We start from the raw sequence: 15,328 nt of genomic DNA, 5'->3' as shown, positions 1-15,328 counted from the left end.
GCTGGGACAAGCAATCCTTTGTGAGGAAGTAATGAAGAAGGAGAATTGCAGACTTTGCTTCTCCCCAGTCCTTTTATATAAAAAAAAAGGCAGCCTGGGATGTTGAATGTACCTCCAACTGCAGCCTTTGTGGTTCCTGTTTAGGGCAACACTGCCTTCTAACGTTGATAAGCAGTACTTTATTTTGCTTACAGTGGACCCTAGTCCAAACAGAGCAGGGCGATGGATGGCCTGTTACAAACCAAGGTCTGCTGATGCCAGAAATAGTAGCCCCTGGGTCAAGTTCAGTGTTCAAAAGTCCCATTGTTCTAGGCATTTTTTTTGCAACAGGGAATTTCATTAGCATGAGCAGTTTGAGCTCTGGGCGCAGTGCTGCACCTAACATTTTGGATTAAAAATGCAGTGTGGCCCCACCCTCCCCCCCATCTACCTCTTTTCCCCTTTTCTTCCCAATGTCTCAACAAATGAAACTGATTTGTAAAAATGTTATGAGAGACATTGCACGTATCTTTGTAAACCAAGAAAACCTTTAATAAAAACAAAAAATGCAGTGTGGAAGGAGGACCTTTTTCTGCCTCCCCACTTCCAGCTACTCTCTGAAGACAGGAGAAGAGACCCTCTTAAGAATATTAGGGGGGTGGGCAAGTGAAGGACTAGACCATCTGAAAAATGAACGTAATGTTTTAGCTGCAGTTCATTCATTTTCAGCTTTGTATTCTTGTTATAAAAAAAGCACAGCTAGACAGTCCATTGTTACACTCATAACCCAGGTTTGTGGTGCCATTTAGCTGCTAGCTTTCATATCTCAGTTTCTAACACTGGTCAAGTTCTTCTCTCCTCTCGTAACATTTGATGCCATCGTGCCATCTATTTTTCTACTGATTTGCTTCACAACATTGAATGGTCTAAGACAATTTGTACTAGAGAAACGGGGAGTAGGGGACTTTCCCCGGGGCTGGGGTTGATGTTCTTGGGAAGTTGTAATTCTGTCCTGAAACCTTTTTAAATGCCACTGATTGCTCACGGTGCGGTGTGTACTTAAATCATGTCCATGCCATTAGTGCTCTACTTTGCCTGGATCCTGCTACGTCTCTCTGTTCCAGTGCGGAAGTATGCAGTGCTATTGTTTGCAAACTCCACACATCCTTTGTCCACAAAGAAGTCTGAATTTGGTTCCTGATGCACAAACCAGCTGATGCATTCATGCTGTGCAAAGTCAGTTCACTTGCAGGGGTTTGCAGTAACTGGATAGAGACCCCAACAACCCAGTAATTCCAGCCGCAGTTTTGCTTTTGTATTTTTTGGAAGTACACTCTAGGGGTGACTCAAAGCAGGAACTGTGTGAATGGGAAGCGGCTCAAGCTTGCTGGTGTTTATCTGAGAGACTGAACTCAAAACACTGGAATTGGTTCAATTTAGTTTATTGTAGAAATATATTGCAAAATATGCCGGTAAGGGGATAGTAATTAGCCAAAGCAGCCTAGCGCCTGGACATTCTGCACCACCCTCACCTGTAATCTGTCAACTGTGCAAAATAGGATGGCGGAAAAAAAACAGCAATCAGGTGAGTCTCAGAGTAGAAGTGGAGAGTGCATGAATTAATTTGGTACCAAGAAGCGACTGAAAACACTGTTTGAAAGGAAAGAGGCAGAGGTTTCTAGTGCAGCTGCTTAAAAAGAAGAAGTGGGTCATTTGTGTAGTGAAGCCCTGCAGCATTCTGGCTCCTGGCGCGTTCCCCAGTCAAATGGCTAACTGATACCCACAAAGGCTGACCAGCTACAGGGCAGGGGGGGTTGTGCAAACCAAGCTGTGCAAGAACCGCGTGATGAGTTCAAGGGAAGGTGATGGTGGTGAGAGGCATAAGCTCCAGCGTCTGTTCGAGGGAAGTGTGCTGCTCCTGGTAGTCGGTGGTGTGGCCATTTCTGTAGTGGCCATATTCAAACTTAATCCTCAGTTCACCAATTTTTGACTGGGGGAGGATATCTGGGATCCACTCAATGATGAAAGGCGTCGGTTCCTTCTGATCAGGGGATGTGTTGCCTGGGAGGGAGGAAGTCAGAAAGAGGAGAGGAGCACTTTGGACCTTTTCTTTCCCCATTGTGTGTGAAAAAAAAAACAAGTTTCTCCAAGAGGAGGGTTGGACTCCCTTCCAACTCTACAAATCTGTGAGCTGGTGGGAAAAGAAGGCTCCTTTGAGGTGCACAGGGATCAGTTTATACCACCTACCCACTTTCAGGAAGGTTTTCAACTCCAGAGGCCGGAGGACTGGCTGCTTCTCCAAGCGCCCGTAAGTGTCTGGAATGCTCTCCACCTCAACTTTGGGGCACTTAAAAGGCTCGTAGGTGCCATCTTGGTTCTGGATGAAGCTGCGTGTTATTTTCAGAGGCATCTGGGAAGATGAGTTGAGAATGGGAGGTGAAAACACAGGATTTCTGAACAAGCCAATGAGAGTGGCATCCCTTTGCAAGAGGCGTCTGTAAGCCCAGAGCCTGATCCTCACCCTGCAGAAACCAGGTTGCCAAAGTTCTGGGAGGTGAGTAAGAGCCTAAGAAAAGCCTTGCTGGATCAGGCCAGTGGCCCATCTAGTCCAACATTCTGTTCTTACAGTTGCCAACCAGATGCCTGCGGAAGCCTGCAAGCAGGATTTGAACACAAAAATCCCCTCCTGTAGTTTCCAGCAATTGGGATTCAGAAGCATCGCTGCCTCTGACCGTGGAGGCAGAGTCGAGCCATCAGGGCTAGTAGCCACCAGTAGTCCTCTCCTCCATGAATTTCTCTAACCTTCTTCCAAAATCATCACAACCAGTAGATCAGGCATCCCCAAACTTCGGCCCTCCAGATGTTTTGGACTACAATTCCCATCTTCCCTGACCACTGGTCCTGTTAGCTAGGGATTATGGGAGTTTGGGGATGCCTGCAGTAGATCATAAGAGAATTATTCTAGGAAGCTCATGCTAACCCCCAGAGGCCAGTTCCTCAAACTTTTAATCCCAGGATGCAAAATAAAATGTTATGCCTAGCGCTGGCCCTTCCTCCCCAACCCCCCAGTGAATGCCCTCCCATCTTTTCACATAACAGAGAAAAGCCATAGACAAGAGGAGCGGGGTGTGTGTGTGTCTTACCTCAAGGGTATCAAAGATCTGTTTGACTTGCAAGATGTTTGTGATGTGCCACGTATATTTGGAAAAGGTGCCCAGGGGCAAAGCATCTTTCCGGACAAAAGCTGGAAAAGGAACAAGCCCGTCAAGGTGGTGTGATGGCGGCCACATTCCTCCTCCTGTGGCCAACTCCAATGGCAGAGGGAGCCAACACGGCACCCTGGAGCTGCTGCTCCCTACAATTCCCATCATGCCTGATCTTTGGCCACGCTGGCCGAGAGTGATGGGAGATGTCGTCCAACAAGACCTGGAGGGCATCTGTTGGCTATCCCTTTCACATGGTATTGAGAAAGGAGACAAAATGTGTTCTCAAGGGTGTCACAGAAACAGAGTTGTCGTGTCGGAAGGGACCACAAAGGTCATGCAGACCGTTCACCTCTGCAGCATGCAGTTACAAGAGACTGTTCCCCTTCAGCTGCTGCTTCTCCCACTGTCCCTGAGAGTTCGTAGAATTTTAGAGCTGGAAGGAGACCTAAAGTAGGCTTCCTCAACCTCGTCCCTCCAGATGACTACAATTCCCATCATCCCTGACCACCTCAAGGGTCATCTAGTCTAAGCCCCTGCAAGGCAGGAATCACAGCTAAAGAATCCCTGGCAGGTGGCCATCTGACCTCTGCTTAGAAACCCCCAGTGAAAGAGAGTCTATCAGCTTCCTAGTGAGTCAGTCTCACTGTCTTACAACTAGAAAGTTCTTCCTAAGGTTTAGTCAGAATCTTGTTATTTGAATCCATTGGTTCTGGTCCCCTCCTCTGGAGCAGCAAAAAACAACCTGGCTCCATCTTCCATGGGGCAGCCCTCCACATATTTGAAGGTGGCTCTCCTATCACCTCTCAGTCTTACCTTCTCCAACTTCCTCAACTGTTCCTCACAAGGCCTGGTTTCTAGGCCCCTGATCCTCTTGGTCACCTTCCTCTGCACAACTTCCAGCTGGTCAATATCCTTCTTAGATTGTGGTGCCCAGAACTGGACACAGGACTCCAGGTGGGGTCTGACCAAGGCACAATAGAGCAGTACTATCGCTTCCCTTGATCATCTACTTCTGCAGCAGCCTAGAACAGTATTAGCTTCTGTTGCTGCTGCATCACACTGCTGGCTCATGTTAAGCTTTCTTATGCCTCAATTCAGCCTTTCTATTACAAGTCAGCATCAATGTGCAGCTAATATCCCAACTGGCTTCCCACAGAAAAGATGCTCTAAAGGTTGAGTACCTGTGGTCGAATTTGGCATCCGCTTCTTGATGCTCCCAACAGAAATCCTCTGCTGGAGAGCCTCAAAGAAAGCCTGGGGGATGTGGAACACCAGTGGCTCTGGCTTGCCTGGGTAAAAACATGCACAAATGGAGAAATGCTTTTGAGAGGAACAACATAATAATGTTTAGACATTTCAACAATGACCAAGGCTCAATCTGGATCATAAAAAAGGAAGGGGGGGAAACCTATTGAGGTGAAAACTCTTGAAATAATTCACAAAAGAGAGGAGGTTGGATGTGTAAGAGAGAAAGAGAGAGAAAACTTCACAGCTATGGGTGAATATTTCCTCTGGGTGAATATTTTGCAGGCAGCCAGGGAACAGATAGAGACTAGTGTGAGTGAGAGAGATGAGAGAGACCAACCAACCACCCCAAACATCTGATATATGGGGCAGTTTTTATCAGTTAGTCCAATTCTCTTCTATGCTCAAACACATACATATATATTTTATTGACTGGCTCCTAGAGTTAGAAGGCATTCTGCTTGCAACTGCCCAGGTGAAGTGATGGGAAGTCCTGGCTTTGTGCATAAAGAACGCACAAATGGTTGCTTGGGGACAGACAAGTCATCTCCTTGCTGCAGTGTCCGCCCTGCGCCTGTAAAGGCTGGGAGATCAGTCAGGCTGGTTTGCAGTAAGTGTACACAATTTTTAATGAAGCACTAGAACTGGCCATTCTGATGTTTTTGACATCCTGCACCAACCACTCCCAACAAGCCCTCCTTTGGATCTGCAGTTCACAACAGCACTACGTCCAGCTGGGAACCAGGAGTGCCACTATAGATTGAGCCTGTGATTCCAAAAAGCAGTATAGGAGTACAGGAGGGGGAGGAGGAGGAGGAGGAGGAGGAGGGAGGAGGTTCTTGATTGGCTCCAGTCAATCAACCTTGTCTAGATCTGGTTTCCGCTGCTGCCAGTTTATTTGAGCCCAGCGTGTAAGAGGGCTTCTCTGCCCGTTCCATTTAGCCATAAATGCTCTCTCTCTCTTTCCCCCTAAGAAATTAACAGTGGCGAGTGCAACCTGACACTAATCATATCAGTACCATCTGAGTGCTGCTGGAGAATAGCCATACACAGACAAAAGCCACTTACACAAGACACTGCAGGATATTCCATCCGATGATCCTCTTATAATATGAACAAGAATTCAAGGGATAAAAGTGAGGTCAGAGGAGACTTACCGTCAAACTGGTAATGCATGGCTTGGTGGATGCGTTCAGTGACACTGGCCAGCCACTCTTGGAAGGACAAGGTTACTTGTGATTCATCAAGCAGCTGACTGCAAGCTAAGAAAAAGGAAAACTTTTTAACCCAAGAACATCAGGCCAATGGGCACCTAGTCCAGCCTCCTGGCTCACAGTGGCCAACCAGATGCCTCTTTTGGGAAACCTGCAAGCAGGACCTGAACACAACAGCACTCTCCCCTCCAATTGGAGAGCAGCCTCTACTGAAGGCCTCATAAAGATGCACAAATTCAGGAACAAAGGGAGAAACGAGCTAAGAGGAAGGTAAAGGTAAAGGGACCCCTGACCATTAGGTCCAGTCGTGACCGACTCTGGGGTTGTGCGCTCATCTCGCATTATTGGCCGAGGGAGCCGGCGTATAGCTTCCAGGTCATGTGGCCAGCATGACAAAGCCACTTCTGGCGAACCAGAGCAGCACACAGAAACGCCATTTACCTTCCCGCTGTAGCGGTTCCTATTTATCTACTTGCATTTTGACGTGCTTTCGAACTGCTAGGTTGGCAGGAGCTGGGACCGAGCAACGGGAGCTCACCCCGTCACAGGGATTCGAACCGCCGACCTTCTGATCAGCAAGCCCTAGGCTCAGTGGTTTAACCCACAGCGCCACCTGGGTCCCCTTAAGAGGAAGGTATGTTTGGCAAATCCTCATCGCGATCAACTCCCACCCGGAAACCTATGTCCCCACTGTGGAAGGATGTGCGGGTCCAGAATTGGCCTCCACAGCCATTTACAGACACACCCCTAAGACTGTGTTCATGGAAGACAATCTTACTGAGTCGCAAGTAATCTCCAAGAGACAATCTAAAAATATGTGAATGACACAAAAGGAAAAAAGGGATGGAGAGGGGAAAAGAAAAACAAACAAACACAGGCACTCAACTATTAATGTTACAAAGTTCTTATAATGACCAGCTTTCAATTTAGGATGCTCAGAATCTTAAGAGAGACAAGGTCAGTGCTGAGGTTTCATGTCCTTAATTTCTTATATTAATTTCTTTCATCTTGGAGAGGGAAGGCAGTGTAATACAGTTCTCAGATGGCCACTGACCAAACCCAGACATGCATATAAGGCTGGAAGACCAAAAAGCTGAAGGAACTAAAGAACACAGCTGGAAAGTAGAGTGTAGGCTGAGCAAAACTGGCCTTTTGTGGAAAACCCTCTCAGTCCATTTCTGCTTTGCGTTCCTTGCAGCTTGCTGAGCTGGCAGAAATTAAAACTCACCTTGCCTTTTCAGTGAAGCAACTGTTGGCTTTTTCAATCCACTTTTGCGCAGGTTTGTGTTTGCCACGTCTTGAGACAAGAGGGGGCTGCTTGCTTGTGTGCCTTAAAAGTAAAAGTTGAAACAGCTTTAGAATGAGTAGCATTGGGAAAGCGAAGATGGTGCCTGCCAGATCCTGTTGTACTACAACTCCCATCAGTCCCAGCTGACATGGCAGGGTGCATAGCTGCAAAGTCTCCCGTTTCCCCCGGGAAATCCCCGTTTTTCCAGCTGTTCCTAGCTGAAAAAATTGATTTTTTTTTGTTTTCCCCCGGTTTATTCTGGCGCGGTGGCCATTTTGGAACTGGGCGGAGCATGCTCAGAAGCGACTTTTGATGCTGCTCTGCCCAGTTCCAAAATGGCTGCAGTGCGACTTCTGGCGCGGCGGCCATTTTGGAACTGGGCAAAGCAGCATCAAAAGTCACTTCTGAGCATGCTCCGCCTAGTTCCAAAATGGCGGCAGCGCTACTTCCGGTCTGCTATTTCCAGCCCGGTCCCTTATTTCTCTGACAGCAACTTGGCAGGTATGGCAGGGTGATGAGAGTTGTAGTCCACAATGTATGGAGGATATTGCATTGGCGACCCCAGAATAGGACATTTCAATTGCTTCCCATGGGTCTTTTCTAATTGTGGAAGTATATCTCCAAGCCACACAGGACTCAATGAAGGCTCTAGCACTATAACAAGTGCTGCTAGTAGCTATAATGATCCCCGAAAGGCAAACTCTGCACTATGGATGCAGGTAAGAGTCATCCATATCAAAGTGGAACATGTAACACAAACAAGCCAAAATTTAATATTCTCACCCATTCCTTCATCTTTTTTCCTCTTTTTGGCCTTGGAGGCAGCAGCCTCTCCAGAGCTCAAAGCGGATTCAGGCTGACAGAGAAGCTGGGCTCCTACTGTTGACTTCAGACCTGGAGTTGCAGGAGAGAAAAGGTTGAAGGCCTCCTCGTAAAATGTGAGCTTAAATGCAGTGAGCTCCCTTTGCTTCTAAGCCTGCCTACAGGGACTGTGAGTGGTCTTCCCAGGGTGAGCTGCAGGGGCCCAGCCCTTCCAAGGTATTCCAGTCTGCACACCCACACAACCCACATACAGGCATGGCAGGGGGATTCTATATTTCATGCACTTGGCCTGAGCTGTTTGCTGACCACATCCTTTCATCCTCACTCATGTTTTCTGACCTTACCCACCGCTGGAATCATAGCTGAGGAAATCTGCAAACTCCTGGGCCAAGAGATCGTCGCTGGCAAAGGCACAGAGGCAGGCAAAGAAGTGATTGCATTTCTGGCTTGCCTCTTCCTTAGCAGAGGTGGCCTTGCTGGACTTCAGCGACTGGCAGGAGCAGAGGAAGCGGTGCTCCGCCCTGCTCTTGTGGCCAGCCTTGTGGGAGAAGGAGATGTGGAGGTAACCCAAGCTATGCTTCTGGCTGGCTTTGCACTTCACCACGAGGATATTCTTGGTAATCCTCTGAACTAGGGGCCCTGTGGACTCCGTGGCCAACTGCCATAAGGTTTGCTTTGTCTCAGCAGGGGCCTGCAACGAGTTCAAGACTGAGCTTTTCAGGGGCAACGGGGTGGCCTCTGCCTGGCAGTTCACAGCCAGCTTAATGTGCTGGCACTGGTTTTCCACCACCCCTTGTGCAGCCGCCTTCAAACACGATGGGACATAGCAGCGCCCAGAGCTGAGCTGTGTGATGATGGTCCCGTCTACTGTCTGGATGGTGGTCTCCGAAACTCCCAGATCCACAAAGCACCGGTACTCTGGCCCCCTGTCCCTCTGCCGCACTGAATAGACCTGTAGATCAGAGCCAGTGTTGATCTTGACCGCATCGGCACTGGCCTGCTTCCGGGTGCCGTAGCGGAAGATAGTGCCGCAAGTCTTGTTCTTGCAGCTCAGCCCGCGGGTGCCGTTGTAAGTGCCGCACCGGGGGCATTTCCTGATGCCTCTCAGGGTTGCTTTCCCCAAGTCTGATAAGAAAGCTGGGACTTTACTCCTGGCAGGGTTTGGTTCCATCCTTCAGGCAGCCTGGACAAAAGGAAGGCACAAAGAAATGAGAGATCTGATCAACTGGAATGCCTTGCTCCAAGTGCATTCAAGCAAAGGTGCTCTGTAGGGGCTTTTGGAGGCAAACACGATGTCAGAGATGACCCACCTGTTTGTTGTTGTTGTTGCTAAAAAGAAGCTGCAAGGGGGTCAGTTTTGAGCAGCTGTGCAGGAAGCACAAAAGAGCTGCTGTTAGCTATGGAGAGACAGAACCATATAGACATCATAGCCCCCTGTATATTCACATCTCAGCAGCAGATACAACTACAGGATGTGTGTGTGTGTGTGTGTGTCGGGGGGCAGGTTAGCCCCCTCCGCCGCAGTATGACCTAACACACTGCTTTCAGCAAAAATAATAAAATGCTGCTGAGATGTCAGGTCTCGTTTGTCCCTCAGGTGCACCTGACCTTTTCAACCTTATGAAACACACACAGCTTGAGTCATCTTGTCTTCATTTTCCCTATATGCCCTTTTAAATCCGGAGTGATAAATATGGCATTGGAAGCATTGCCACTAAAGAAGCAAAGGACCCCTATTAACATCCAGACTCCATTCAAAACACTAATCAGTTCAGACATTCATTTTCCAGGTTGCTAACCTTAGGTGACCTTTCCTGCAAGGAGGATCAGATTAAGCAGAACTGCTCCAAAACTTAGGCATCTCAGTCCAGTTCCACTCGGTGGCATGGGCGTACCCAGGATCAAAGCTAGAGGGGGGCACACCAGCCACGCCCCCACCACCCGATTGGCTAGCTGGCAATGACATGGCCAGGATCCCCCCTGAGGCATGGTCAACGTCCACGCCTCCCAGAGGAAAGGGGGTCGTTTGCAAGGCAGCACACGGAGCCACCCGCGCTTGCACTCCTGCCTCGCCCGCTCCTTTAATGGCAGTATGGCTCCTTTAATGGCATGTATGCAAATGAGGTGCCGCGGAGCATTGTGGGGCAGCACTTTCTGTGCTGTGCTCGCTGTGACTTGAAGGAGTGTGGGCTGAAGTTAGCCCAGGTCCAGGTCCAGGTTTTTTTCAATGGAGGCAGCTTTGCTGCCGCTGCTGCCGTTTCGCTTCAGCCAAGCAGGCTGAGGCGGAGCACAGCAGGCAGCGTCCCTGCCTGTCCTCTCCAGCTGCCCTGCTTCTAGGGGGGGCAGCTGCCACCCCTGCCCCATGCTGGGTGCGCCCATGCTTGGTGGGCCACATTATCAAATAGTAACAAAAAATGTGTTTATGTGGAGAGGTATCTGTGCTGTGCAAATCAAAGCCTCAGTTTCCCATCTCCTAAAATGGGAGGAAGGAACAAAGTGACCTAAATAAATAAATTAGGTCCAGGGAGGCTGTTGGACTCCTGACTCCCAACAACTGCATCCAGTGTGGCTGCAGGCCAAGAATGATAAGAGCTCTCCTCCAGCAACACCTGGGGGGAGGGCACCATGTTGGCTGTCCCTGATGCACAGCATTGAACATCCCAATCCCCACTCCTGCTTCCCCCAAAGTCCAATGGAACATCATTAACCAGTGCTGCCTGTTCAGTCCAATGTCCAGCTATCCATGTTGAAAGTAATACGGTATAATCTGTTAGGTGCCTGTTTTACATGATCCCAAAACTGAGGATGGACCAAGAAGTGGTGGGATCTAGTGATGCCATGAATCATTCTCAAGATTCTGGCAAGAACTTGGACCATCAGCCCAGTGGTGTCATAATGAAGCAGTTTCTGGCACAGAACCTCTGCTGTGTTGTTCCAGTGAGGTCATAAAGGGGGAAGATGCATGTGAAATGTGCATCTTGCCACTAGCCCTTGCATTCTCAGATTCTGAGTCAGAGGAATCCTGGGAAGTCACACGCGGGAACTTCTCTCTCTCTCTCTCTCTCTTCAACAGTTGAGGAGGAAAGGACTGATCAGATTCTGCCTAGGTCAAGGTCCAATGGACAGCCAAGAAGCATCACCCCCCACAACCCAGATGCATCACAGTTTCCAGCCTACATATAGTATAAACTATACATACATGTAGTATAAACTATAAACAAATGCAAAATTATGAAAATAAACAAAACTTCAATAATTAGTACAAAAAGGTGAATTCAAGTGGGAGGCAATCATTTAATTATTTTCTTCATATCTCACCTTTCTTTCTAAGGAGCTCAAGGTGGCGTATATGGTTTTCCCTCTCCTCGTTAATCCCCACAACAACCCTGAGAGGTAGGGTAGACTGACAGGCAGGCAATGACTGGCCCAAGGTCATGCCAAGTGAGCTTCCTGAGAGAGTGGGAATCTCCCAGATCCTAGTCAGCACAGAGGGCTGGATCGAAAGTCCCTGATTCTCGATCCCCAAGCCACACCAATCTTGAGCTACCGCATTGAAAAACTGCAAAATGCATGAGACAGTAAAGGAATGTATGATAAAATGGGCAATAGATCTAGGGGACAATATTGAGTTTGAAGAGTGGACTAAATTTTGGAAGGAAAACCTTAAATTCACAGCATGCACAGTCCTAAAAGAGAACGTAATGAAAATGATATACCGCTGGTATATGACACCGGTAAAATTGGCGAGAATGTATAGAAAGAAGGACAAAGCGTGCTGGAAATGCAATAATAATAATAGGTATCAGATGGTGATTTTTACCACATGTGGTCATGTGACAAAGTCAAACGTTTTTGGGAACTAGTCTATAATGAGTTAAAAAAACTATTTAAGTACACGCTCCCAAAAAAAACCCAAGGCCTTTTTGTTAGGGCTGGTGGGAAATGAAATTTAAAAAGCAGACCAAAGACTGTTCATGTACGCCACAGTGGCAGCAAGAGTATTAATAGCCCAGAGACGGAAAGCGATGGAATTACCTACAACTGCAGAATGGCGAGTGAAGATGTTGGAATATCTAGAGCTGGCAAATTTGACATGCAGAATTCGAGACCAGGAGGACACGAAATTCAGAGAAGAGTGGAGTAAATTTTTGGACTATGCAAAGGAATTTAAAGGCTCTGGCGGGTATAAACTAGATCCTACAATGTTGTTTTAATACAGGCATAATCTTTGGTATTGAGTTAGCATTTATCAATGGAAAACTATAAAATGCGCGAGTAAAGTGAACTACGGTACCTACTTAAGGGAGGAGGGAAGTCAAAGCGTGTTAAGAGCCACGTAATGTACAAATATAAACTGTATCTGTTGATGTAAAGAAATCTGAGAAAAACAGTAATAATTTATTGATAAAAGAAAAACTGCAAAATGCTCACCCTACTTGATATGAGCCAGTAGAAGGGCTTAGAGTGTGGCTGTAGATTTGTTGTCTCAGTCCCCTCAACCCCATTTAGGATTGCTCAGCCCTGCCCCAGTATCTGCCAGAACTCATAAATATTCATTCTTCCTCCCCCACCCCACCCCCTTTCCATGGTTCCAAGAAGTCCTCCCAGTTCATGAACTGTGCATCAAGTTGTCTGGTCGCCTGCCAGCCAAGTGATCATTAAAATGAGAGAGTTCAGAGCTAGGAGAGTGGCAGTTTATTTTTTAATCTTTTGTCCACTCTTCCTCCAGGCGCCATAGAGCAGCACACACAGTTCTCCTCTTACCTATTTTATTCTCAGAACAATCTTATGAGGTGGGCTACATTGAGAGAGAATAACTCGCCAAAGTCACCCAGGCTGATGTACTAACCTGGTCGCCACCACCAGATGTTTTGGACTACAACTCCCAGTAGTGGAAGCTTAGCCATATGATTCTGGGGCTAACGGAAGTTGTGGTGCAAAAGATCTCTAAGACACTAGGTTGCGGAATGGTGCTCTAACCACTACCTAAGTGTCTCCAATGCATTATTTGCACAGGTTCAAATCAATTCACATATTTTGTTGTGAAACTTGCAAAGGTTTCCACCTCCTTAGCCACCCGGTAAGTTATCACACAGCGTTCTTTTGCAAGCAGTACTGCTGAAACAACACAGCAGACCAGAAAGCAGGGATTCAGGCATTTTTAAGAACACAAGAAGAGTCTGCTGGAAACCGCCCAGAGGGGCTGGGGCAACCCAGTCAGATGAGCAGGGTACAAACAATAAAATCATCATCATGGTTGTTACAATGGCCCATCCAGTTCAGCATCCTGCTCTCACAGTGGCCAGCCAGATGCCTGTGGGAATCTGCGGCGAGCAGGATCCGAGCCCAAGAGCAGCCCTCTCCCCTCCTGTGGTTCTCAGCAACGGGTAGGCATTGCTGCTGACGGCAGCAGCAGCAGAGCAGATTCAGCCTGGCAAACCTCTCGCCGCCGTGTGCAGCCCACCCAGCAGGCGGTGGCAGCAGCTTCCGTGTGGCCGCTGCTGCCTCCCCAGGGGCGAAAGACACTCACTTGGACAGAGACCGGGCAGGGAGGCGAGGAAGCATTCGTTCCCTTCACAAAAGGAAGGCGCTCTACGCGCTCAGGGGCACATAGCCCGTGCGAGCTTCTTCAGGGAGGCAGAAGAAAGCACCCTGCACATGTTCAGAGGCACCCTGCCTTCTTAGAAGCCAGAATGCGTTTCGAGAAGCAGAGAGGTGGCCCCACTGCGGGGCATCCCTCCTGCCCGCTTTGACGTGTGCAGCTTAGCCGGCCCAAGAAGAAGCCATCCTCCGACACCTCGCCTGACATCGTCCGCATGGCGTCACGAGCAGCAGCAGCGCGACGTAAGGAGGTGACGTCACGAGCCGGCAGCTGCCGCGCCCCCTCCTCGTTCGCATGGCAACCGCGGGCAGGGCGGGAGAGGTGAGGCCTAGGCCAGAGAGTCTCCCTCCATCCCGCCCAACGTCATTTCCTGCCGCTCCCTCCGCAGCGGGCGGCGAGCAGGACCCTTCCCCTTCCCGCCGTGAGCTGAGGCCCCCGTCGCGTCGCCTTTTACCTTAGCGGCCTCCTCAGCCTTGGACCCCAGCCGGGCGGCCGGCGGAGGAAGTCGGCGAGCGGCCTCCACTATGGCTCCTTACAAACGGTTCGCGGATCCCGTCTGTAACAGCGGCTCCCATTGGCGCAGCAGAGGCCCCGCCGGCTCGCGAAGCACGACGGGAAACGTAGTCCTGCTGCCTCCTAGGATCTCGGAAGCCGCGTGCGGTGCTCCTTCTTATGTGAAAGGGTCCGGGGGCTCTAGGGAAAATGATTGGGGGGGGGGAATACGAGGCGGATGCGTCAGGGCTGCACTTCATTCCTTACAGGCATAGGACCAAACTGCACCTACCTGGCTTTTTGGGCGGCGTGGGCTCTGCAACGGTCTCGCCTAGTTTACTTCGCTTTTTCGCGTTAAAAATGCATTTGAACCACGGCTTGGAAGCCCCCTTGCGATTCCCTCGCTGAGGTGAGCCCTTGCACGCCTTTAAAGGACGGCTCTCCGCTTTCTCCCTTTGAGGCTGGGCGATGAGCACCGAGGCAGGATGTCCAACAAGGTTGAGAAACCTACTTACCAAAGTGGCAATACCACTCCCCATAAAGTGAAGTTTGGCGGCAGCTGCAAAGCCTCAAGGGTGCAATTTATTGAGTGGAAATGAGCAATAGCTGCATGGGTTGCTGGAGGCAGTGAAGGCTTCTATTCGGGATGTAGCCTTCTTTGGGTCTAGGTCAGGCATCCCCAAACTTCGGCCCTCCAGATGTTTTGGCCTACAACTCCCATTATCCCTAGCTAACAGGACCAGTGGTGGGGGAAGATTGGGATTGTAGTCCAAAACATCTGGAGTGCCAAAGTTTGGGGATGCCTGGTCTAGGTTCTGAAATTTCCAGGACGCTGCACAGCAGAAATACCCCTTAGGAAAGGCTCCAGAGAATGAATGAGCTTGTGATTGGTTAGAGATGCTTCTATTTCATAATATGCCACAACTCCCCATTTTTATGAAGTGATTGATGATGAGTCACCTCTCTGAAAAATATGGCCATATTACATTTGCACATGATGGTCAGCAAACAAAGCAATGTCACTGAAGAAGTGTGCATGCACATGAAAGCTCATACCAATGACAAACTTAGTTGGTCTCTAAGGTGCTACTGGAATGAATTTTTTTATTTTGTCACTGAAGAGTTCACTCAGAGGGAGGTTGTTCTTTGTTTGTTTGTTTGTTTTTGCTGTAGAGCTGAAAAAACACAACCTGTCCAGTGTGAAGTAAAGATGCTGCAATCAAAAACCAAAGGAATCATGGCTTTGGACATTCACCTCTATGCCTGGTGAGAGATGCTAAGGAAGAAGTGTAGGCAAGTGCCAAAAGCCCACTCTTTATTTCTTAACACACATAAGAGAGGTGGTGAAATAAGGTCTCAACGGCCCTTCATTTGATTAGAATGGCTACCCAAGACACTGGTTGCTCTTGCTAAGGCCTCTTTCAGAGTCTCATCACACAAGAGAAAAAGGCTGGCAGGTAATTTAGACTTGGCAACTCAA

The 15,328-nt window shown here is 48.8% G+C and overlaps 1 protein-coding gene across 2 annotated transcripts; it reads right to left on the bottom strand.

Annotated features, from left to right (window-relative positions):
- Nucleotides 1-439: 439 nt before the first annotated feature.
- On the bottom strand, nucleotides 440-15,267 carry C6H2orf42 (chromosome 6 C2orf42 homolog). Of its 2 annotated transcripts, none has more exons than XM_035120115.2 (9): nucleotides 13,811-15,267; nucleotides 8,103-8,937; nucleotides 7,716-7,826; nucleotides 6,873-6,974; nucleotides 5,588-5,692; nucleotides 4,367-4,474; nucleotides 3,123-3,223; nucleotides 2,227-2,389; nucleotides 440-2,040 (listed from the first exon to the last, which is right to left on the bottom strand). In XM_035120115.2, exons 2-9 carry the CDS (start codon nucleotides 8,923-8,925, stop codon nucleotides 1,832-1,834), a joined length of 1,722 nt encoding a protein of 573 aa, XP_034976006.1. In that variant the 5' UTR covers nucleotides 8,926-8,937; nucleotides 13,811-15,267; the 3' UTR covers nucleotides 440-1,831. The 2 variants fall into 2 exon arrangements, with proteins under 2 accessions (XP_034976006.1, XP_034976008.1); XM_035120117.2 differs by lacking the exon at nucleotides 13,811-15,267 and adding an exon at nucleotides 13,285-13,798.
- Nucleotides 15,268-15,328: the final 61 nt, after the last annotated feature.

This window comes from Zootoca vivipara, chromosome 6, assembly GCF_963506605.1.
Source record: "Zootoca vivipara chromosome 6, rZooViv1.1, whole genome shotgun sequence".
Taxonomy (NCBI): Eukaryota; Metazoa; Chordata; class Lepidosauria; order Squamata; family Lacertidae; genus Zootoca; species Zootoca vivipara.
Note: the sequence above shows the minus strand (reverse complement) of the source record. Positions and strands in the feature narration are given on the sequence as shown.

What these genes read in the sequence shown, in the direction of transcription:
- C6H2orf42 (XM_035120115.2), bottom strand. Translation starts at nt 8,925, where the DNA reads ATGGAACCAAACCCTGCCAGGAGTAAAGTCCCAGCTTTCTTATCAGAC. An exon ending in CATGCATTACCAGTTTGACG is followed by an intron (nt 4,475 to 5,587) that starts GTAAGTCTCCTC and finishes GTTTTTACCCAG; the next exon opens with GCAAGCCAGAGCCACTGGTG. An exon ending in AGATCTTTGATACCCTTGAG is followed by an intron (nt 2,390 to 3,122) that starts GTAAGACACACA and finishes TCATCTTCCCAG; the next exon opens with ATGCCTCTGAAAATAACACG.